This window comes from Lutra lutra, chromosome 4 (assembly GCF_902655055.1).
Source record: "Lutra lutra chromosome 4, mLutLut1.2, whole genome shotgun sequence".
Lineage (NCBI taxonomy): Eukaryota > Metazoa > Chordata > Mammalia > Carnivora > Mustelidae > Lutra > Lutra lutra.
The window spans coordinates 182,842,968-182,866,667 of record NC_062281.1 but is presented as its reverse complement, the minus strand read 5'-3'; the positions used below and the strand labels follow the sequence as shown (position 1 = coordinate 182,866,667).

The 23,700-nt window shown below is 39.9% G+C and overlaps 1 protein-coding gene across 9 annotated transcripts in view; it reads right to left on the bottom strand.

Annotated features, from left to right (window-relative positions):
* Window positions 1-538: 538 nt before the first annotated feature.
* HP1BP3 (heterochromatin protein 1 binding protein 3) overlaps window positions 539-23,700 on the bottom strand; it is a 37,766-nt gene continuing 14,604 nt past the window's right edge. For 8 of the 9 annotated variants that reach the window (XM_047725619.1, XM_047725623.1, XM_047725625.1 and 5 more), the window contains 7 exons: window positions 22,494-22,574; window positions 21,233-21,387; window positions 12,414-12,504; window positions 6,805-6,964; window positions 5,084-5,195; window positions 2,926-3,039; window positions 539-2,333 (listed from right to left, as the gene is read on the bottom strand). In XM_047725619.1, the coding sequence (XP_047581575.1) occupies window positions 2,039-2,333; window positions 2,926-3,039; window positions 5,084-5,195; window positions 6,805-6,964; window positions 12,414-12,504; window positions 21,233-21,387; window positions 22,494-22,574 (1,008 nt within the window). In that variant the 3' untranslated portion in view covers window positions 539-2,038. Of the gene's footprint in view, window positions 2,334-2,925; window positions 3,040-5,083; window positions 5,196-6,804; window positions 7,058-12,413; window positions 12,505-21,232; window positions 21,388-22,493; window positions 22,575-23,700 lie in introns of those variants that run through there. The other variant, XM_047725628.1, reaches the window with a different exon arrangement.

The following is a 23,700-nucleotide window of genomic DNA, read 5'->3' as shown; positions in this document are numbered from 1 at the left end:
ACTACCTGCCAGATAGCATAACAGAAAACAGAATTAGGTCTGTAGGGTTTATCAACCCTTTGGCAGTCTCATTTTTTTTTCCTAACCCAAGAATATATGTGAACATTAAACATAAAATAACTGGACTCTCTGATCTTGAAAATAAGGACCTTAGCAAAATGCAAAACAATTTTTTTAAACCTCTTACTCATTAAATAACCAGGTTCAATATTATCGAGAGAGACATCGTTTACCATCCATATAAAGAATTCAAAAGCAAATAAACTGGAGCTTGTATTTAAAAAGGAAGATGGGGGTGTGCTGCTGGCTAAGTCAGCCCAGCATGTGACTCTTGATCTTGGGGTTGTGAGTTCAAGCCCCACATTGGGTGTAGAGATTATTCAAAAATAAAATCTTTAAAAAAGCTTTTTTTTAATTAAAAAAAAATAAAAAGGAAAACGGATGGCAGCTGTTCCAAGGAGTAGAAAAGACTCAAGTGAATGCGACTTAGTTACTTCAAAGGATGTACTAGAAATTTTTAAATATAAGCTACAGTTCAGCAGCTTTAAAATTTCATGTTTATTCATATTTTTCAAAATATATGTACATAAAAAAAGGAAGATTTACAACAGGAAAGATTGCCTTACATGCAACACAAATTCCAATGGGCTCATGATGGGATCACACATGATTATGGATCTACTTCCAGCCAATCTTCTCCAGTCCATTTCCCAGCCGCACGCTAGGCTGCAGACGAGATCCCAGGAGACAATGCAAGTGGAATGAACAAAACAAATGTCTTTTGCCTCTGGCAGCACTCAAAGGGGCCAGAGGCATACATCAAAAAGTTTAAGACAATTAAAATGTCAAGTGCCACAGGGAGGGTAAATGATAACCAAAAATCAGTATTTCCCAAGTAGAAAGCTAGTACTATTGAACACAACTGCACGATACTGAAACAAATACAAATGAGGAAGGTTTAGGTAGTCGGGCTTCATTTGCCCCCTTTTTTTTTTTTTAAAGTATCTCAAAAAGGAAGCCACTTGCTTGATATCAAAAGTGCTGTGGAAAGAAAGGAGGGGGAAAAAACCCACAGATGAATCTGGAATTTAGTTTATTTTAGCAAATTGTATGTTTTTCCACTTAACATTTCTACATTAGCAATGATGTAACTCTCCAACATTTCCTTATAAAAAAGGCAAACTGGAAATGACAAGTCATGCTCCAAATATTAAAAAATATATTTAAACATTTGATCAAGAAGATTTTATATGTTTTGGTTTTTGGTAACACAGGTGACACCAGAAATCACAAATTTAATGTATTCCTATATTTCTCCTTCAAAAATCAAGTGGTGGAGGGAATTTGTGCTTGCGGTTGAGGGAACACAATGCCCTGGGCCAGTGAAAAAAACCTGGAAATTGACCAATATGAAAGTGGCCCAAAGGAGTCACAGGTCTTCAGAACCTAATGAAATCATAACGTTTTTCGGCTTATTCCCAAAGCTAAGATGTCTCTGTATTTATATAATTGGAGAGAGAGAGTTAGTGGAGTGGTTTTATAAATAAGATTAATTATTATAGCTATAACTGGAGTCTCCAGGCAGAAGGCTTTACAATTCAGTCAGTGCTATATACTGCCTCTTTTTTACTTCCAGCACCTGACCAGCATCCTATTCATGATGCTTTCTACAAATATAAAAATCTTTGCAACTGTTTAGATAAAGCTGGAAGGGGGGAAATAAAAGCCAAAGCTGACCATAAAAAGAGGGTTGGGGTGGAGGGAGAAAAAATGACAAGTGTAGATTATACAGTTCAGGAAAATCCAGAGTTATCGCAGAAATTAAAAGGACTGAGGGAAGGGGCAGGCACCAAGAACAGCACCTAAAGCTAACAAATGCCTAAATTGGTTTATTTATATTCCCTCCCCACAATGTTCATAGGGGAGGAAAAAAATGTAATTTTTAAAAGCATCAAAACTAAAACAAATGCACACTGACCTTAGAAAATAAGATTCTGAATTTTATCATGATACCCTTTTTTTTTTTTCCCTATAAAATTTACTTTTTTGCTTTGAAAGATTTCTTCATGTTGGATTTGCCCTTGCCGGGCAATTTCACTTCCTTTCTCACACTGGCTGCAGGCTTCTTTGAAGAGCCACCACTAGGTTTCTTGATGACTGAAGGTGAGGGTCTGGCTTTCTTGGCTGGAGTTTTAGCCTTGGGAGGGGCTTTCTTGGGCGGGGGCCTAGCTTTCCCACGCTGGGCAGCTGGGACTTTAGGTGTAGGCTTGGACACTCTCTGTTTCACAGATGCAGCCTTCATGGATGCCTTCGCTGGGGTTTTCTTCTGTAACCTGTGAGAACCAAAGAGCAAAGACCATCACTTAGTTCTTGAGAGATTCACTTTGCCAGGATGACCAGATACTTTGCCACAAAAGATCTAGCGCAGATAAAAAGCCACCTATGGAAAGGGTAGGAATGTTATTATTCTTTAAAAAAGATTTTATTAATTTGACAGAGATCACAAGTAGGCAGAGGGGCAGGTGGGGGGTGGTGGGGGGAACCAGGACCCCCGCCAAGCAGGGAGCCCCATGCGGGGCTTGATCCCAGGACCCTCCCCAAAGAGGGAGGCTTTAACCCACTGAGCCACCCAGGTGCCCCGGAATGTTATTATTTTTTAACTGGAGCCTTTACTAAGGATTCATGGAAGTCTATATATAATTCATGATGTTTTTACTAAAAAAATACGGGATTATTTTTCTTTGAATAACCAACAAACTATGGACACACATACAGATTTGACCAAACGGTAAATTACGCATTCACAGGGCTTCCTAAGTTCAAAGCCCCTGAACTTTCAAAAAGACAAGATCAAATGTTACACAAAGAACTTTCTGAGATGGATCAGAGTTGTTCAGTCACTGTCACTATTACTGCCATTTTTACCTCCTCTTAGGTGGAGGCTCTTCATCGTCAGAGTCTTCTTCTGAGGAGTCATCCTCCTCTTCATCCTCATCTCTTGAATCATCTAGCTCTTTCTTTGGAAATAGAACTCCCGGGCTATGAAAAGGAAAAAGGGAAGAAAAATTAGGTAAAATTAGGTCAAAGAAAAGTCCCATATAGGACAAAAGAGAAATGTGAACCTAGGTGCTATTTCGTGAACATTCAAATGCCATGTTATAAGTATCAGGTTACATTTTAACTTATTCTGAACACACAGTTATAACAAATCTGTAAAAAAGTCCCAGACCATCCCTCATTCCCTTCCTCCTGCCATTTAATAAAATTGATTCTTAATCACTTGGTGAAACGATTACTTAAGCTCTTCATGTGTGTCTGGCACTGTATTGGCCACTGAATACCGAGCAGCGAACCGTCCGCACAGCACATGCTTTGCCCTCCTGATACCGGCAAAGACCTCAAAATAATATAAAGGCTGAATCTCTTCAAGTTTTAGAGAAATACAGCGAGGACTTTCTATTTTCTTTGCCCTTACTGATAAAAATATTGATCTCATTGATTAATAATTCCTTAAATTATAACATTTTATGTGCTTGACTTTAAGAATTAAATTTAATGTCTGAGAACTTTAAGTAATACGCAACCTGGGTGGCTCAGTGGGTTAAGCCTCTGACTTCAGCCCAGGTCATGATCCCAGGGTCCTGGGATCGAGTCCTGCATTGGGCTCTCTGCTCGGCAGGGAGGCTGCTTTCCCCTCTCCCTCTCTGCCTGCCTCTCTGCCTACTTGTGATCTCTGTCAAATAAATAAAATCTTTAAAAAAAATTAAAAAAAAAATAGGGTTTTAATGGTACATGTCACAGCACTTTACTAGAAATGAGAGCATAAGAAGGCCATCGCATGGGCATAAAGGACAGTGCTTGGCCCATGGGAGGTGCTCAACTTATTTTTTAGTGCAGTAATAAATAAAGATAAGGGGCGCCTGGGTGGCTCAGTGGGTTAAAGCCTCTGCCTTCGGCTCGGGTCATGATCCCAGGATCCTGGGATCGGCATCGGGCATCAGGCTCTTCTGCTCAGAGGGGAGCCTGCTTCCTCCTCTCTCTGCCTGCCTCTCTGCCTCCTTGTGATTTCTGTCTGTCAAATAAATAAATAAATCTTTAAATAAATAAATAAATAAATAAAGAAAGAAAGAAAGAAAGAAAGATAGAAGAGGTTTTCAAGGAAATGGCCTCTATAGCATGAAGAAGACAAATCAGGATTCTTGGAAGCAGCCAATGCTCTTTCTCCTTGAACAACTGACAATTAAAAAAAAAAAACAAAACAAAACAAGAAAAGATTTATTTATTTATTTGTTGTGAGAGAGCGAGCGAGTGAGCATGAGCAGGGGGAGAGGTAGATGGAGAGGGAGAAGCAGACTCCCCACTGAGCAAGGATCCCGACGTGGGACTCAATCCCAGGATCCTGAGATCACCACCTGAGCCTAAGGCAGATGCTCAACCGACTGAGCCACCCAGGCACCCTGAATGATGGACAACTAAAACATACCCAATCCTCTAATAATCTTCTTCTCATTAGCATTTACTTAATAAAGAAGGACTGAACATAAAAATGGCCAAGGAGCTCAAAGAATTCAATGCCTGATTGTAGGAACGGATGGCTAACAGTAAGGTCTGGCAGGGCAGCCCAAATCCCGACTCCTACATGAAAAGCTTTTACTCTAAAACCATATTGCCTTAGGTAGGTGACTCAGTCAGCTAAGCATCCAACTCTTGGCTTTGGCTCAGATCATGATATCAGGGGTCATGAGACTGAGCTCTGAGTTAGGCTCTATGCTTAGTGTGGGAGTCTGCTTGAGATTATCTCTCAAGGTCCTAGGATCAAGCCCGGTATCAGGTTCTCCGCTCAGCAGGGAGTCTGCTTCCCCACCACCCCCGCCTCTCTGCCTACTTGTGATCTCTGTATGTCAAATAAATAAATAAAATCTTAAACAAACAAACAAAACCAAAACAATACTGCCTCAAGTAGTCTTTACTTTCAAGTAGAACAGTAACAAGTTAATAAGTTAAAAAAGCCCAAGCCTGTAACCTGGAATCAGATTTTAAATTTACAATGACCAACACTTCACATTATGGGCTAGCTGCTTACCTGGGATAATAAGGAAAACAGAGCTGGAAGGTGCCACTGAATCCTTTGCCAGAGATCTGTTCCATCCACCCATTCTTTTCACATTTCTGCAGTGTTTTCTTCAGCAAATGCACTGAACAAAAAATTCATAAAGAAAGTTGTTTATTAAATTTGGTAATTACCTCAACTCTGATTAGTTATACATCAATTTACTGTTCTGTCACAGATACTAGTTGACATGTGCTAAGGGAATTCTTTGTGGTCAAAGGGATGAATAATTCACTAAACAATTAAGTGCCCATAAATTTGAAAAGGTTAAACTGCCACAGCAAGAGATTTAGAGACCATTAAGCCAAGTTCCGAATTTCACAGAAAGGAAAACAGGAGCGCAGAGCGGTCACTTGCCCTACAGTGGCACAAAAATGATTAAGAGCCAACTTAAAACTACATCTCTCATCTCCATTCATTCAAACATCCCCTGAATGCCCATCTGTACTAGGAATATCATCTAGGAGAATATTGATAAAGAGTAGTATCACAGCAAACCACAGAATAATACTATGGCTTCTAAAGGCCTCACCGATTCTCATCTTTCATACAGAGACACATCAAAACTACATTTTATGGTGACTCAGTGTCCAAAACACAGTAGCAGTATCAGTGAAACTGAAAAGGTTAATAACCAACTTCATCTTCTCTTCTAATACTCAACCGAAAGGGAAAATCATGAAATGGTTTGTAAAGGGTCAGCAGACACAGTAAACACAGTACATATTTTAAGGAAGGAAAGATTAAAAAAAGTCACAGCAGTTTTCAAAGTAATGCATGAAAAAAATGACCAGAAAGCATTCTTCCGTAACATTAAAAAATTCATACTGCATATATGCTAAGTCACTTAATATTAATGCTTCAAAAGTACTTTTAATTAAAATAATACAGTCTAGTTTGCATTTTGTTACTTATTTTCCACATTCTTTACCTACACCACTATGCCTAGTCTAGCACCGCACTGAGAAAACACCCAGCCACATTATTCCATATGTGATGGTGCTGCTAGGATGAGACTTTGAATCACAAACACTGCCTGACAGGGTCAACACACTTTACTGGAAAAAAAAAAAAAAAAAAAAAAAAAAGCATTTTCTGTTTTAGGGCTTAAAAGGCAATAAGAAATAGCAAGTCATATTTTAAAACACCGGCTTGGTTTCAAGGTGAAATTAGATGTTTTAGTAAATATTCAGAAAGGCAAAAACAAACTATACTTGAGAGGTATCCTGAACCAAGGATTTATTTAAATTACAACAAAAATAAATATGAGAAAAACCTTTACAGCGAAATAAAATCAAATCCTGATCTTCAACAGAGATTGTAAAAATTAAGGAAAAGGGGACGCCTGGGTGGTTCAGTGGGTTAAGCGGCTGCCTTCGGCTCAGGTCATGAGCCCACGGTCCTGGGATCAAGCCCCGAATCGGGCTCTTTGCTCATGGGGGAGCCTGCTTCCTCCTCTCTCTGCCTCTCTGCCTACTTGTGATCTCTGTCAAATAAATAAATAAAATATTTTAAAAAATTAAGGAAAAGCTTTGATAATTTTTCTTTTTGTAAATAATAAATCTGTAAAGTTGTTGTTCCCTCTTGGTTTCACAGTCGGCACTTAATGCTTTGTCATTAACAGCACGGGCTCTAAAATGTTTCACAAGGTAATTCCCCTGAGCCCAGTCACGGCATACAACTCTGAGTCTTACTTTGATAGTTAGAATTGGTCCCTGGGTGGTTCTCCAGGACATACTTCTTCAGAGCAGTGGTTGAGCAGGTCTTCGGCTCATTCATGGCAGCAATGGCAGACAAGATTGCATATTCCATCAGGCTTCCACCAAGCAGGGGTTTCTCCCCTGATTTCTTCAGCTGTTTTCCAAGGAGGAAGAGAAAAGCATCAAGACAACACTCTCCCAAAGCAGGTCAAGACAAGACTCCTCTGCACCAGGTGGGTCGGAGTTCCTGCATTAGCACAGATATGTTTTACAATAAATTGTCAGGTTAGGGACTTTCTCTTCCCACTCATCAGGTATTCAATCTGACTGAGGAGTCCCAACCCTCCTATGGCCTCTCCTCTCTCCATTCACCCTTCCATCCAACCTAAAACAGCAACAGCTACCCTAACTCAAACAGAGTAACTGCTCTCCCCCAATAAGCAAGTTAACTTGTTATGCCCCAATAAATAATATACTTTTGAGAATACTTCCTTTGTCCCAATCTGAAAAATGCAGTAGTTATATATATAAAAAAAAAATAACCTTTTTACTCCTCCGAGGAAAACAGCAAAGGAAAAGTTTAATAACTATTTATGGTATCATACAACAGAAAATCACATAGCATATTCCAAGGACAAAAGGATGGTGAACAAAGATCAGCACCAATAATCAAAAAGGGTAAAAGGACAAACTCAGGTATGGTCTACAACTGAGATTCTCACAGAGCAGCCTACAAATTCTCCGGGGTTCCTGAGATTCTTTCAGAGGATGTGTAAGGTCAGAACAATTTTCATAATAATACTAAGATGTGATGTGCCTTTTTCGCTGTGGTGACATTTGCACTAATGGTAGAAAAGCAATGGTGGGCAAAACTGTTGCCACCTTACCACAAATCAAGGAGGAGACAAAAAAAAATGTACCAACAGTTACTGTATTCTTTATTGCTATGCACTGTGTTTAAAAAAAATAAAAAGTCAATTTCACTTAGGAATGCCTTTGATGAAGTAGCAAAAATTATTTTATTGAATCTCAACCACAGTGCACTTTTTTTGCTATTTTATGGGATGAGATGGGAGGAACACATAAAGCCTATCGGCTGCATTGGAGGTATGACGGTGGTCTCAAGGACAAGCACCCTCAGTGACTGAGCTGTGAGCTGAACTAGCTGCATGACTCATGGAACACCCTTTCTTACTTGATGGAACAACAAACAGATAAATTATAGTTATTTAGGACTTGGGATCCTGGTAGATATTTTCTTAAAAATGTATTAAATAAGTGTCTCGTTCCTCCAAGGAAAACTAGCAATATTTGTTACCAAGCATAAAAAGCAGTTTTTAAAAAAAAAATTATTTATTTGAGAGGGAGAGATAGAGTGTGACAGTGGAGAGGTCAGAGGGAGAGCAGACTCCCCACCAAGCAGGGAGCCCGACGTGGGACTCCATCCCGGGACTCCAACATCATGACCTGAGCCGAAGGCAGTTGCTTAACCAACTGACCGACCCAGGTGCCTCTAAAAAGCAACTTAAAAAAAAAAAAAAAAAAAAAAAAAAAAGCAATTTTTAAAGAAAAATTTTAAATCACAGAACACTTGTATTTACACCATGGTGAGCCTGGTTAATTTCCCAGTACTTAAATATTGTTCTGATGAGGTCAGCAGGTAATATAATGTTACTTTTGTTATTATTTGATGAAATGTGATAATATTTTACTAAGCTACATAATTCAGTGAACCACTGTTTTCCAAATGATCCTGTTATGAAACTATGCCTGGTTAGAAGATCCACTCCAAGTTCAAAACCAAATGATTTTAAGGGCAAGAATAAAAATTTCACTCATATGGTCTCAGGTTCTACATGGCAACTAACCTTTAAGGAATTACTACAAAATCAGTTAATGTAATACATGATATTAACAGGATAAAGGACAAGAACCACATGACCATCTCAAGAGACACAGAAAAATCATGTGACAAACCCAACAGCTGTTCACAATAAAAACTCCCAGCAATCAAGTAATAGAGGAAAATATTTTCTCAACTTGGTAAGAGGCATCATGAAAAACCTACAGCTAACTTAATGGTGGAAGACTTGATGTTTTTCCCTCTAAAATGGGGAACAAGATAAGGATGTCTGTTCTCATCACTGTCCTGGAGGTTCTAGCCAGTACAATTAGGCAAGAAAAAAGCAAAACAAAACATCTAGATTGGAAAGGTAGAAGTAAAACTGTCTTTATCTGCAAACAATATGACTCTGTATGTAGAATATCCCAGGGAGTCCACAAAAAATCCTGAGGAGCCTACAAGAAAACTACTAGAACAGTAAATGAATTCAGCGAAGTTGAATTAATATAAAATCAATAGACAAATCAATTGTATAAAATCAGTAGACAAATCAATTGTATTTCCACAGATTAGCAATATCTAGAAGTGAAAGTATTTCCATTCACAATAACATGGAAAAAGAATAAAATACTTAGGAATAAACTCAACCAAAGAAATCGAAGATCTTTATACTACAAAATGCTGCTGGAAAAGTTAAAGCTCTGAATAAACAAAACTTCATGAACTAGAAAAATCAATATTATAAGGATAATGATTCTTCTCAAATTGATATACAGGTTCAATGCAATCTCTACCAAAATTCTAGCTGGCTTTGTGAAAACTGACAAATTCATATAGAAATGCACAAGACCCAGAATAATCAAAACATTTTTTTTTAAACTACACTTTAACATTTCCCAGTTTCAAAACTTACTGCAAAATTTTCAAAGCTGGAGCCATCAAAACAGTGTGACCCGGGCATAAGAATTCACATATCGGGGCGCCTGGTGGCTCAGTCGGTTAAGCGACTGCCTTCAGCTCGGGTCATGAGCCCAGGGTCCTGGGATCGAGTCCCACATCGGTTCTCCACCGCCCCCTGTTCATGCTCTCTCTTGCTATCTCTCTTTTTAAATAAGTAAATAAAATATTAAAAAAAAATTCACATGTAGATCAATGGGACAAAATTTACAGTTCAGAAATAAACCCTTACCATTTACAGCCAACTGTTTTTTTTATAAAATGCCAAGGCAATTCAGTGGGCAAAGGACAGTCTTTTCAATAAATAATGTTAGGACAAGTGGATATCCCCATGCAAGAACATAAATATTTATATCCTCACCTCACCTCACCTATTTATACCACAAATAAAATTCAAAATGGACAGGCCTAAATTCAAGAGCTGAAACTACTTAAAAAACCATAGGAGTAAATCTTGTGATTGTAAGTTAGGTGATGATTTATTAATTACAACACCAAGAGCAGAGGCAATTTAAAAAAATGATCACCTGGCTTTCATCAAAATTAAATACTTTTGCACCTCAAAAGACACGATTAGGAAAGTGAAAGCATAGACCACAGAGTTAAGAAAAAATATTTGCAAATCACATATCTAGTGAGGAACTTATACCTAGTTACGGAAATTTTATATCTCAGTAAGATAAATAATCCAACTGTAAAAATAGGAAAAGTAATTAAAGAGACATTTTACCAGAAAAGATAAACATATGTCCATTAAGCACATGAGAAGATGGTCAACATCAGCAATCAGGAGGGAAAGGCCAACCCAAACCACAATGAAATGACACTCTCTATCCACCAGTATGGCTAGCATTTTAAAAAGACAGTAACAAGTGTTTGCGAAGATACGGAGAAATTAGAACCGTTACACTTTGTTGGTGGGAATGTAAAATAATGCAGCCACTCTGGGAGTTTCTTACAACATAAATTTACCATACAGTCCAGCAAGTCCACACTCCTAGTTATGTATCCATGTGAAAAAAAGTATGTGTCTGAACAAAGATTGAGATGTAAATGTTCATTGGCAACATTACTCAGAAGAGTAAAAACAGTGGAAATAACCCCAATTTTCATCAATTTGTGAATAAACAGAGAGTGTTAGATTCATACAGCGGGATACCATGCAGCAATACAAAGGAATGGAAAGCACGGATTCACGCTGCAACACGGACAAGGCTCAAACAAGACTGCGCTAAGTGAAAGAGGCCAGACACAAAAGCCACATACTGTATGACTCTATCCATATGAACATGTAGAAAAGGCAAATCTATATAATCCATTTGTAGGTTGGCTGAGAATGAGAATGGGGAGAGACTCCAAGTGGGCACAAGAGAGTTTTCTGGGTGAGGAAAACGTTCTAAAACTGGATTGTGGTGATGGCTGTACGACTTTGCAAATTTACCAAAAAATTATGAATTATAAATCATAATTTAAAATAAACGTATTTTGGGGCACCTGGGTGGCTCAGTGGGTTAAAGCCTCTGCCTTCAGCTCAGGTCATGATCCCAGGGTCCTGGGATCCAGCCCCGCATCGGGCTCTCTGCTCAGGGGGAGCCTGCTTCCTGCTCTCTCTCTGCCTGCCTCTCTGCCTGCTTGTGATCTCTCTCAAATAAATTAATAAATATAATCTTAAAAAAATAATAATAAAGGGGCACCTGGGTGGCTCAGTGGCTTAAGGCCTCTGCCTTCGGCTCAGGTCATGATCTCAGGGTCCTGGGATGAGCCCCGCATCAGGCTCTCTGCTCAGCGGGGAGCCTGCTTCCCCCCCCCCCACCGCCTGCCTCTCTGCCTACTTGTGATTTCTGTCAAATAAATAAATAAAATATTTTAAAATAATAAGATAAAATAAATGTATTTTATAATATAAACCATACTTCAATGAAATTATTAAAAAATTATCATTTGTTCCAACTCTTGGTTTTGGCTCAGGTCATGACCTCAGAGTGGTGAGATCTGAGCCATGGGTGGGGCCCTGCACTCAGTGAGAGGTCTACTTGTCCCACACCCTCCCTCCCTGTCCCTCTCACCCCCACATGCTCAACAGCTCTAATAAATAAATATATATTTTTAAAATTATCATCTGTTGAGTTTTCATATAGGATCAAAGAATAACGTCCACAACTGTTTAAAAATTATCTGAAAATACTCCACACTTTTCTAACTGTATTACTATGTGTGGTGAATTTTCTTCAGATACAACCCAAAATGTGTTGAACAGATAGATACCAGCTGTCTTCTCTTCACCAAGATATTAAAGACTTGCGGCGCCTGGGTGGCTCAGTGGTTTAAGGCCTCTGCCTTTGGCTCGGGTCATGATCCCGGGGTCCTGGGATCGAGCCCCACATCGGGCTCTCTGCTCAGCGGGGAGCCTGCTTCCTCCTCTCTCTCTGCCTGCCTCTCTGCCTACTTGTGATCTCTGTCTGTCAAATAAATAAATAAAATCTTTAAAAAAAAGAAAGATATTAAAGACTTTTGCAAGTTTTTAATAAACAATACCTTTCTTCTCTTCTCATTCAATTTTTTTGTTTTGGCAAATATAGTTATTTTTCACAAAAAATTTTATCATTGATGTTAATATGAAAATTTTTTTTTAAATTTAATATTTAAAAGTTCCCTCAGTTTTAATTTCTAACACCATAAATATTGACAGGTATAACCCACATAAAAAGAAACCTCTTGGGGTCCTCAAATTTTTAGAGTGTAAGGAGGTCCTGAAATCAAACTTCTGAGAACCACTTCTCTACAATCCTTTTCAGCCTCTAACCTGGAATGTCCCAGAAGCACCTTTGCCAGTTATTTGTTCTAACTGGCCTCTCTCTACTGCTCTCTGCAGAGCATTCTTCAACAGCTGAGGCCTGCAGAGAAAACAAAAGAATAGCAATCAATACATCAATGAAGGAGAGATTTGAAGAAACAAATCCAGGGTTATTCCCTGAACTGTGTTCTTAATTCTTATTATATGTGCTACTTTGTTAAAATGGACAATAATATAAAGTACTGGCACCCTTAACACAAGTGGCGTTCTTTTTTTCTTTGAGCAAAGAAGTCACTACCCAGATACACAGAACCATATACCACACACAACCAATTTCTGAACTTTAAGACACTCCAAACACCCTCCATTTATTTTCATCAACAACAGTGGCAACCAAACCATGTAATCAAGCAAAGCATGGGTATGTTTAAAGGTCCCATTCAAGGGGCGCCTGGGTGGCTTACTGGGTTAAACCTCTGCCTTTGGCTTGGGTCATGATCTCAGGGTCCTGGCATCGAGGCCTATGTGGGGCTCCCTGCTTAGTGGGGAGACTGCTTCCCCCTCTTCCTCTGCCTACCTCTCTGCCTACTTGTGATCTCTGTCAAATAAATAAATAAATAAAATCTTGGGAAAAAAAAATCTCAGAATGGCCCATTCTTTCACCACTGCCATAATCTTAGTACCAGCTACCATGCCCTCCCTTCTGGGCACTGTGCTGCTTTCTGTTTTCATAATGCATATCACTATTAGGTCAATACACCTATGAAGGCCACCTTTATGATGTTACTCAACTGATGAGGTGTCAGGGTCCTAATGCCTCAACCCAGCTTCAAAGCCTTCCATGATGTAATCCCACTTCTTATTAGTCTAGATGCAGTCAGACCCTTTAGTTATCAAAAAGAATGCCAACTCCTGCCGCTATAATTGTCTCATGAGGCTCCTTTAAGAATGCCTTCCCCACTCCACCATCCATCCAAATTCTACACCCCTGGGACACCTGCGTCACTCCTATCGATTAAGCGTCTGCCTTTGGCTCAGGTCATGGTCCTAGAGTCCTGAGATGGAGTCCTGCATCAGTCTCCTTGCTTAGTGGGGAGCCTACTTTTCCCTCTGAATGCAGCTCCCCCTGCTTATGCGCACTCTCTCCCCCCTGCCAAATAAATAAAATCTTAAAAGAAAAAAAAATTCTACTTTCTTCCAGATCTGATCAAGCCCCATCTCTTTAACTTACTGCTAATTCGCAGGCACAGATCCTTGTTCTGAAAAATTCTAAAGTCTGTATCACACCATTCTGCACTTGCTAAGATGCCAAATGCTATCTGAAATGCTTTATTTGCGGGGCGCCTGGGTGGCTCAGTGGGTTAAAGCCTCTGCCTTCAGCTCAGGTCATGATCCCAGGGTCCTGGGATCGAGCCCCACATCGGGCTCTCTGCTCTGCAAGAAGCCTGCTTCCTCCTCTCTCTCTGCCTGCCTCTCTGCCTACTTGTGATCTCTGTCTGTCAAATAAATAAATAAAATCTTAAAAAAAAAAAAAATGAAATGCTTTATTTGCATGGAATAAACTAGAATACACAACAAATCCAAGAAACAGGTACTATTACTGCCCATACTTTACTGATGGGGAAAAGCTGAGTGACACAGAAAAGTCATTTCTCCAAGGTCACAGAGCTAGGCAGTGGAAGAACCAGTTACAAATTTAGACAATCTGATTCCAGATTCTACAATCTTGCTCACTATGCTATGCTTGCATTTTCCAATAAAAGATACCCAGAACAGTGGAAAAAGCAGGAAGTATGAAATTGAAAAACAAAATAAAAGTTCTGGCTTTACCAGTGAACAGTCAGGTAACCCCAGGTAAGGAAAATTGGGGTTGGGATATGTATTTTTAAGTCTATTTTAAGAATTATGGAAAACAGTGTAAACAAAAGTGTTTTATACTATAAAGTGCTATATACCTTTAAGGGACTTTTTATTATTATTAACAAGTTTTGTTCTTAATTAGATCATTTTACCACTTTAATTAGAAGCAGGGAATAATGGGTGACTGCTGATAGCCACGTTTTTCAACTGTGGAGAAAATCAGTCTGCACTGAGGGATATAAAAATGAAAGCCATGCACAGAGAGAACCAAAGGTAAGGGATGGAAAACAAAAATGCAGCTGACAGCAAGGATTCTGAGTTGTAAGCATCTGAATAAGAACGTTACATCAGGGATGCCTGCATGGCTTAGTCATTAAGAGTCTGCCTTCGGCTCCGGTCATGAACCCCAAACCCTGCGTTCTGGGATCAAGCCCCACATCGGGCTCCCTGTTCAAGGGAAGCCTGCTTCTCCCTCTCCCACTTCCCCTGCCTCTGTTCCCTCTCTCACTGTCTCTGTCAGTTAAATAAATAAATAAAAATCTTTAAAAAGAAAGAAAGTTACCATCAGTCTGGCAGAAATGCATTAAATGGGGCGCCTGGGTGGCTCAGTCTGTTAAGTGTCTGCCTTCAGCTTGGGTCATGATCCCAGCGTCCTGGGATCAAGTCCTGAATCAAATCTCTGCTCAGCGGGGAACCTGCTTCTCTCTCTCCTTCTGCCCTTCCTCCCTGCTCATCCTCACCCTTTCTTGTGCTCTCTCAAATAAATAAAATCTTAAAAAAAAAAAGAAATCCATAAATGGAATTAAGAACATCAAAAAACTCTTGAAATGAGTGTTGAAAATGTTAGGAAAGGTCACCAAAGACATTAAAAAGTTTAGAGAAAAGTATAGGGCATACAACGGAATCTTGCGCTATTTTCTTATTCTGGTGGAGGCAGAAAAAAAAATCAAAAAGACAGTATAAATTTATACCAGAAAGAATGATTCCTAATGCCTTGGAAAGTTTTTTAAAATTTTATTTATTTGACAGAGCGAGAGAGGGTGTGTGCATGTAACGAACAGGGGGAACAACAGAGGGAGAGGGAGAAGCAGGCTCTCTGCTGAGCAGGGAGCCCAATGTAGGGCTCAATCCCAGAACCCTGGGATCGTGACCTGAGCTGAAGGGACCATGATGCTTGACTAACTGAGCCTCTACCCTTGAGAGTTCTAAAGGTATCTTCCTAGAATAAACCCCAAATCTCCGTAAACCCAACATACCCAGTTTTTAATTTAGAGTCGCAAAAAATCATTGCTACCAAATTAAAGAAGTGACTTACATATTATATAAAAAACACTGTCTTTTTAAATTTATATATTTTTAATGATTTTATTTATTTATTTGACAGACAGAGATCACAAGTAAGCAGAAAGAGAGGGGTAAGCAGGCTTTCCGCTGAGCAGAAAGCCCGATGAGGGGCTCAATCCCCGGACCCTGAGACCATGACCTGAGCCGAAGGCAGAGGCCCAACCCACTGAGCCACCCAGGCACCCCTATATTTTAATTTTTTTTCAAAGATTTATTTTTTTTTTAAGATTTTATTTATTTATTTGACAGACAGAGATCACAAGTAGGCAGAGACGCAGGCAGAGAGAGAGGAGGAAGCAGGCTCCTGCTGAGCAGAGAGCCTGATGTGGGGCTGGATCCCAGGACCCTGGGATCATGACCTGAGCTGAAGGCAGAGGCTTTAACCCACTGAGCCACCCAGGTGCCCCCAAAGATTTATTTATTTGACAGAGACCGCAAGAGAGGGAACAGAAGCAAGGGGAGTGGGAGAGGGAGAATAGGCTTCTCGCTGAGCAGGGAGCCCAATGTGGGGCTCGATCCCAGGACCCTGGGATCATGACCTGAGCTGAAGGCAGACACTTAATGACGGAGCCACCCAGATGCTCCCAAATTTAAGGTTTTTTAGAGAGAGAGAACGGGGGGTGGGGAGAGGCAGAGAGGGAGAAAGAGAATCTTAGGCAGTCCCCACACCCAGCATGGAGCCCCACATGGGGCTTGATCTCACAACCCTGATCTCATGATCTGAACAGCAATTAAGAGTGAGAAGCATGGGACGCCTGGGTGGCTCAGTTGGTTAAGCAGCTGCCTTCGGCTCAGGTCATGATCCCAGCGTCCTGGGATCGAGTCCCACATCGGGCTCCTTGCTCATCAGGGAGCCTGCTTCTCCCTCTGCCTCTGCCTGCCATTCTGTCTGCCTGTGCTTGCTCTCTCTCCCTCTCTCTCTCTGACAAATAAATAAATAAAATCTTTAAAAAAAAAAAAAAAAAAGAGTGGGAAGCTTAACTGAGCCACCCAGGCGCCCCTAAAAAAATACTCCTTGAACATTAAAATCGTATTTAGCACAGTGTAATGCTCATACTGTAAGAATGATGTTGGAACTGAGACTGAAAATATTAACATGAGTTGAGCACTACCTATATGCCAGGCACTGTTCTAAGAGTTTAACATGTGCTAAGAGATTTGAGCCTCCTAACAACCTTATCAATACACTGCTTATCAATGAGGAAACTGAGACACAAAGGGATAACTTACTTAGTGATACAAAGCTAGAAAATGACAGAATCGGGATTTAAACCTAAGGGGTCTGGTTCCGAAGTCTGTACTCTTAACCACAGTGCTCTTACAGCCTCTAGGTATATGGGAGAAGAAATTCACGTCTCTGGGAGAAGAAATTCACGTCTCATCTCACATGCTCCAGGACACAGGCTCCTTGTGGAATGGCCAGGTGAAAAGCCCATATTCATTCATTCATTCACTTATTCAACTAATATTTACTGAGCATCTACTATGTGTTAGGCTTGGAGGAAACAAAAGTGAACAATTTAAATAAAAATCCTGGCCTTCAGGATTCTGACATTTTAATGGGGTAGGCAGGTAATTTTAGAAAGACTAGGCAGATGTAGCATATGTTAGAATGTGATGAGTGGTATGGAGAAAAATAAAGCTTCAGAGAAGTAGCATTCTGAATCCTGGGAGAGAAGGGAAAGGCTGCAAATGTATTCTGGGTGGGGCCATCAATAAAATGCAGTGTATGGGCCATGGCTGGATATTGACTGGAACAAAACTACAAAAAGTCATCTTGGAGGACACTGAACATGGCCCGCACATTAGATGTTAAGAACTTAAATAATGTTAGTATGATGGTTTTGTTCTCACTGCATTTATGTGTATGTTTTTAAGTTTCCAAAATAAAATCATTAAAAAAAAAAAAAAAGGGAAGGCAATCATGGCAGAGTCAAGGCACTCTAACGATGACGTTAGAGCAAAACCTGAGGGTAGTGAAGGCCAAGTGGATTATGGGGGAAACCATCCAGGCAAAGGGAACAGCAAGCATGCAGACTCTTGACGCCAGTTACGTGAGGGAAGGGTAGTGGTGGTTTGGTCAGAGATGCAATGAAGTGTAGTGTCTTGTATACTGTTTTCAGAGACTCTGGCTTTAATTATGTGGGGGTTGGGAAGCCACTAGAAGGTAGAGTGGCAAGGGGATATGATCTACCTTATATTTTTACAAGTCCCACTCTCACTGCTATGCTAAAAACACACTGAAGGGGAGGGAGCGTGAGAGGCACAGTTAGGAAGTTATTGCTGTAATACAAGTTAGAGACGATGGTGGCTTGGAAGAGAGCGGTAACAGTGGAGGTAATGAGAAGAGGTCTGTTTATAGTAGTATCTTAAAGCCAAATCCAAAGTAATTGCTTACAGATTAGATGGAGGTGTGGAATAAATGGAAGAGACTATCATAAAAGCAATGTTTCTGGCTTCAGCAGCTAGAAAGATGATGTCGCCATTAACCGAGGTGGAGAAGATACGGAAGACACAAAACTTTTTGGGGGGGGTTCAAGAGCTCAATTCTGAACATGTAAAGTTAGAAACACAAGTAGTGACAGGAAATAAGCATCTGTCTATGTGAATGTGCAGCCAGGAGGGAGGTATGGGCTAGATTTATATATCTGTGAATTAGTAGTGTCCAGCTTTGACAGTAAAAAAGAATTACCAAGCGAATGTGGATAGAAAAGACAAGAAGGAAGCCTGGCCAGCTAGCTCAGTCAGAAGAGCCTGAGACTCTTGATCTCAGCATCAGGAGTCTGAACTCCATATTGGGTGTAGAGATCACTGAAAAACAAAAACAAAAACACTAAACAAAACAGAAACCAAACAACTAAAAAACAAAAAAAAGACAAGAGACCTACAATCTAATCCTTAGGAGACTGAGAAAGAATGGGTAGTGAAGTTGGAAGAGAATCAGGAAGATAGGCTGTCCTAGAAGGCAAGTGAAGAAAGTAAAGAAAGGAAGGAGAGGAGTTCGTGAATACATTAAGTCAATGCCAGTGAGAGACCAGCAAGTAAATTAAGGACTATGAATGGACTACTAAAATTTACAACATGGACGTCACCTGTGGCAATGACAGGAAAAAATATTTCAGGTAAGATGGTTGAGAGTGAAGTGTGACAAAAGTGGGTTTAAAAAAAGGTAGGAGGGGAAGGGCACCTGGGTGGCTCAGTCGTTAAGCATCTGCCTTCAGCTCAGGTCATGATCACAGGGTCCTGAGATCAAGCCCTGCATTGGGCTCTCTGCTCAGCAGGAAGCCTGCTTCTCCCTTCCTCACTCCCCCTGCTTGTGTTCCCTCTCTCGCTGTCTCTCTGTCAAATAAATTCTTAAAAAAAAAAAAAAGTAAGAGGGGGAAGGAGTGCTTGGCAGGCTTAGTCAATAGAGCATACAACTCGGGGTCATGATCTCAGGAGCATAATCTCAGGGTTGTGAGTTCAAGCCTCACATTGGGTATAGAGCTTATTTAAGAAGAATAAATAAAATTAAAAACAGAAAAGGGCAGGAGGGGGAAAACTGTAGACATCAAGTACAAATAACTTGTACTTTAAAACTGCATTTTTGGGGCACCTGGGTGGCTCAGTGGGTTAAGCCTCTGCCTTTGGCTCAGGTCATAATCTTGGGGTCCTAGGATTGAGCCCCGAAATGGGCTCTCTGCTCAGCAGGGGCCCTGCTCCCCGCCCCACCTTCTGCCTGCCTCTCTGCCTACTTGTGATCTTTCTGTCAAATAAATAAATAAAATCTTTAAAATAAAATGAAATAAAACTGCATTTTTTTTGCTCTCTTGACCAAGTCTAACTACAGCTAAATTGTCATGTTAATTGTATGTACGACAGGATTGCACTACAGTCAGAGACAAAATCATTATGGTGTCACAGCAGTAAAAAGAAAAAGGGTTTCAAAAGAAAAAGTTATCGGGTGCCTGGGTGGCTCAGTTGGTTAAGTGACTGCCTTCGGCTCCTGGAATCCCAGGATCGAGACCCACATCAGGCTCCCAGCTCCCAGAACCAAAGGTAAGGGATGACTTCTCCCCTCTCATGCTCTCTCTCTCAAATAAATAAAATCCTAAAAAAAAAAAAAAAAAAGTTATCATTAATAAGGTCATAGATAAAGATCTTCAGGTTTTTTACCATTATGGGTTGGTAACCCATCTATTATCAGACAAATTTTGTTTCAACATAAGACGATGACGAGAAATGTTCCTAAAGATTAGATGCGGAGTGAAGTTCTGCTGCTAGCAACACCCTGTCTCCTGTGAGGAGAGCAGTATGGTAAGGAAAGAAAAAAGCTGGGAGGTGATAAGGTCTCTAGTAACCAGAGAGTAAAGAGCAATGAACGTGAAATGTGTTTCCATCTTTAAATGCATCGTACATGCATCATACGTGCATTTCTAGCTCACAGCTCTATCTGTGGGTCATACTCAGCAGAAGAAGCATGAAAAAATCAGGATATTAATTTCAAACTTTGTGCTTCTATGATTCTCTTTTCTTTTGTACCATTTCATTGACTCTAATTGGGCACTCTGAAGATCATGAAGTGGTTTTCTGAAAATGTGGCGTCTGGGTTGAAACTTCAGCAATTCTAATCACAGGCCTCAGTAACGCAAGTACGTACTGGAGCTAAACAGTAAAGGACAATGTGCATGCAAGACAGAAATCACAGAAACGACTCTGGATTGGAAGACAATTCTCTAAAAGTCATATAACAAAGATCTCACATAAACACACTTAAAACACAAACTCTGTGAATTATAAATTTAAACAATATGTCTGCATGAATCCACAAACTAGCACATGTTGACAGTCTAAATTATCATTCTACGTATTTTTAAGTAGCAAATTTTTTAGCAATGAATCACTACCAAAATTCTCCCAGAACTCTACCTTAAATGTTTAAATGACGAAGACAGTACTGTCTCTGTAAAGGTTTTTGGAAACCTGAATTCTCTTACGTTTCAAACTCTAAATAAAAAATAGAGCATACACCAGTCACCTCATACCAACTGAGGATAACTAATATCAAAATACCAGAAAAACAGGGGTTGGCGAGGACATGGGAAAATCAGAACCCTTGTGCACTGTTGGCTGGAATGTAAAATGATACAGCCGCTGTGTGAAACAGTATGGCAGTTCCTCAAAAAAATAAATACTAGAATTATTGTATCATCTAGCAATTCCACTCTTGGGTATAGACCCTTAAGCACTGAAAGCAAGATTTTAAAGAGATGTTAGTACATCTCTAGTCATAGCAGCATTATTCACAAGAGTCGGAATGTTAAATTCAACCCAAGCATTCCTTTTTATTTTTAAAGATTTATTTATCTGTCAGAGAGAGATACTGAGAGACAGAAGGAGAGAGCGTGTACACAGGCTAACAGGCAGAGGGAGAAGTAGGCTTCCTGACAAGAAAGGAGCCTAATGGGGATTTCAATCCCAGGACCCTGAGATCATGACCTGAGCCGAAGGCAGACTGAGCCACCCAGGTGCCCCTAAAATGTTCTCCTTCTTGAATATTTACTCTTTCTCCTTTCTCATGAGAAAGGGGGCTAAGGGAATAACACAGACATCTGTATATTGAAGTCTAGGCAAACAGCTCATACCTGATGTCCACTCTAAGTTTAGGGTAATACTGAGACACGTATTTCCTGATGAGACTGTAGGAAGCTTCTTTAGGTTCACAAAGGCGAGTAAAGGCCAATGGGAGAATATCCTCCAACTTTACTTGTGGTTCTGGATCCACTGCAGAGTTTCTGTTCTGAAATATAATATTGAAAATTATTATCATTACAGAATATGGAGTTCTCTGTTCGAATGCTTCTATATTCAACTCAAGGGCTTACCTAAATTGACTGCTAAATCAATTGCAGAATACTATCACTTTTTTCCACATTCAACTAAATATACCACAGGGGTAGTATAATGGCACTTGTGTGGCAACTTATTTGAGATAAGAACTTCAGATTGAGAGTTAAAATATGTATAAATATGAAAAGAGGGGAGCCCCAGTGTCTCAGTCGGTGAAGTATCCGACTTCTGATTTCAGCTCAGGTCATGATCTCAGGGTTGTGAGAGCAAGCCCCAGACCGGGCTCTGCACTGTGTGTGGAGCTTAAGATTCTCCCTCTCCCTCTGCCCCTCCCTCTCTTAAAAAAAAAGAAAGAAAGAAAGAAAAAGAAATGTTAGACTTTAATTAAAGGTCCTAGTTTATCCTTAGCCTTTAATAACAAAGGATGAAAAGGAGCACGCAGCACCAAAAAAGCTCTGTAAAGAGTTTATTTCATTCAAAGTTTTAGAAAAAAAGTACAAAAATCTTTGGAGTTGCAAAAACACAGACATAGAGAAATAGTCATGATTTCAGTTACTGACATAGAGGAAATACTACATATTTCACTTTATTTTGGTACAAATACTTTCCATAAATGAAAATATGTATCTCAAGGAACAGAAGTGTTAGTATGCACAAAAAAGAAAAGGAAAAGGAAGAGGAAAAGAAAAACAAAAACAAAAAGGCTCTGGGTATAGTTTTGGGGTTTAATATTGGGTAAAGATATACTCATATGCCCCTTTTAGTTTAACATTTCATATTTCAATAAAAGGAATATAATTCATACAGTTGCCCATAATTCAACATATGGCAGTTAAGTGCATGGGCTCTGGGGCTGGAGTGCTTGGATTTACACACTGCCTGTTTTCTACTCATTAGCTGGCTGATAGCGAGCGAATCATTTACAACCTCTCCAGGCCTTAGGAAAAAGGCTGCACTCGGCACAGTGCTGGCACACAGGGAACACTCAATCAGTGCTGTTATGTCTAGTGGAAGAAATAGTTTTATAGAGCTCAAACTGTGGTAGAGACTTCTTACCTTTCTGTTTCTGGATTTCTGAGGTGTTTTTCTTGATTTTTGGACCACAATAAAACTCCCAGAAGCACCTTTTCCTTTTACCTAAGGTAAAGTAATTACAGTTGCAATAATCAATATTTTTAAATTACTGTGTTATTAATATTTATAACTTTATACTACCCAAACGAAGTACAGGGCATGGTACTATAAGAAATAATGTACAGTACTGCTCAACCCTTCAGAGAAAAAAGAACAATGGACAGACTGAAAGACGGGATTGAATCCTACTTACGGTTACTAGCCATTTAGTATCGGACAACCCCCTAAAGTCTCTGAGCTTTTGTTTCCTTATTTACGAAACTGGGAAGAATGCTATTGTGATTCCAGGTTAAATAGTCTACGAGCTTTCCACCCCCCCAAAAAAGTACTATGAAAGAAGGGACAATCTTGGGGCGCTTGGGTGGCTCAGTGGGTTAAGCCTCCGCCTTCAGTTCAGGTCATGGTCCCAGGGTCCTGGGATCAGGCCCCGCATCAGACTCTCTGCTCAGCGAGGAGCCTGCTTCCCCCGCTCTCTCTGCTTGCCTCTCTGCCTACTTGTGATCTCTGTCAAATAAATAAATAAAATCTTAAAAAAAAAAAGGGAGGGGGACAATCTCTTGGGGATAATAAGAAAATCTCTGTCTTGAAAGGAAGATCATTCCTTGGCAAAAGTTTACAACCTGTTGCTCTCAAACTACAGTGCTTCCCAGATCGCCCATTAATGATTATTACTGCACATGGGAATAGTTATCTGATTAATTCTTAGCCATCCCATATAGTATGTGTAAGTCTTACCACATATTTCCACAGTTTACAAAGCACTTTCATAGAATTTTAAAGCTGATTGGCACTAACCTGAGTCCTCCACACCTTAGCTTTATTTGTGCTACTATGAATGTAGCATTCAAGCTGAAATGCTTTCAGCCTATAAACTGTTGTTTAAGCATCAAACTGAGGTCAGCCTACGAGGCAAGAATAGGTCATAAACTATATTTCATAAAAAAAAAAAAAAAAAAAAAAAAAAAAAACACACCACAAAGCCAGCTCATAAACTGTGCTGACATATTCTATGGTAGAGGACAAGTCTTTGGTTCTAATTACATTGGTTAGATAATACCTTTTAATCAGTGACTGTTTTGAAGGCCATACAATTATCGTTATACAACATTCTGAGAAAGTTCTAACATTA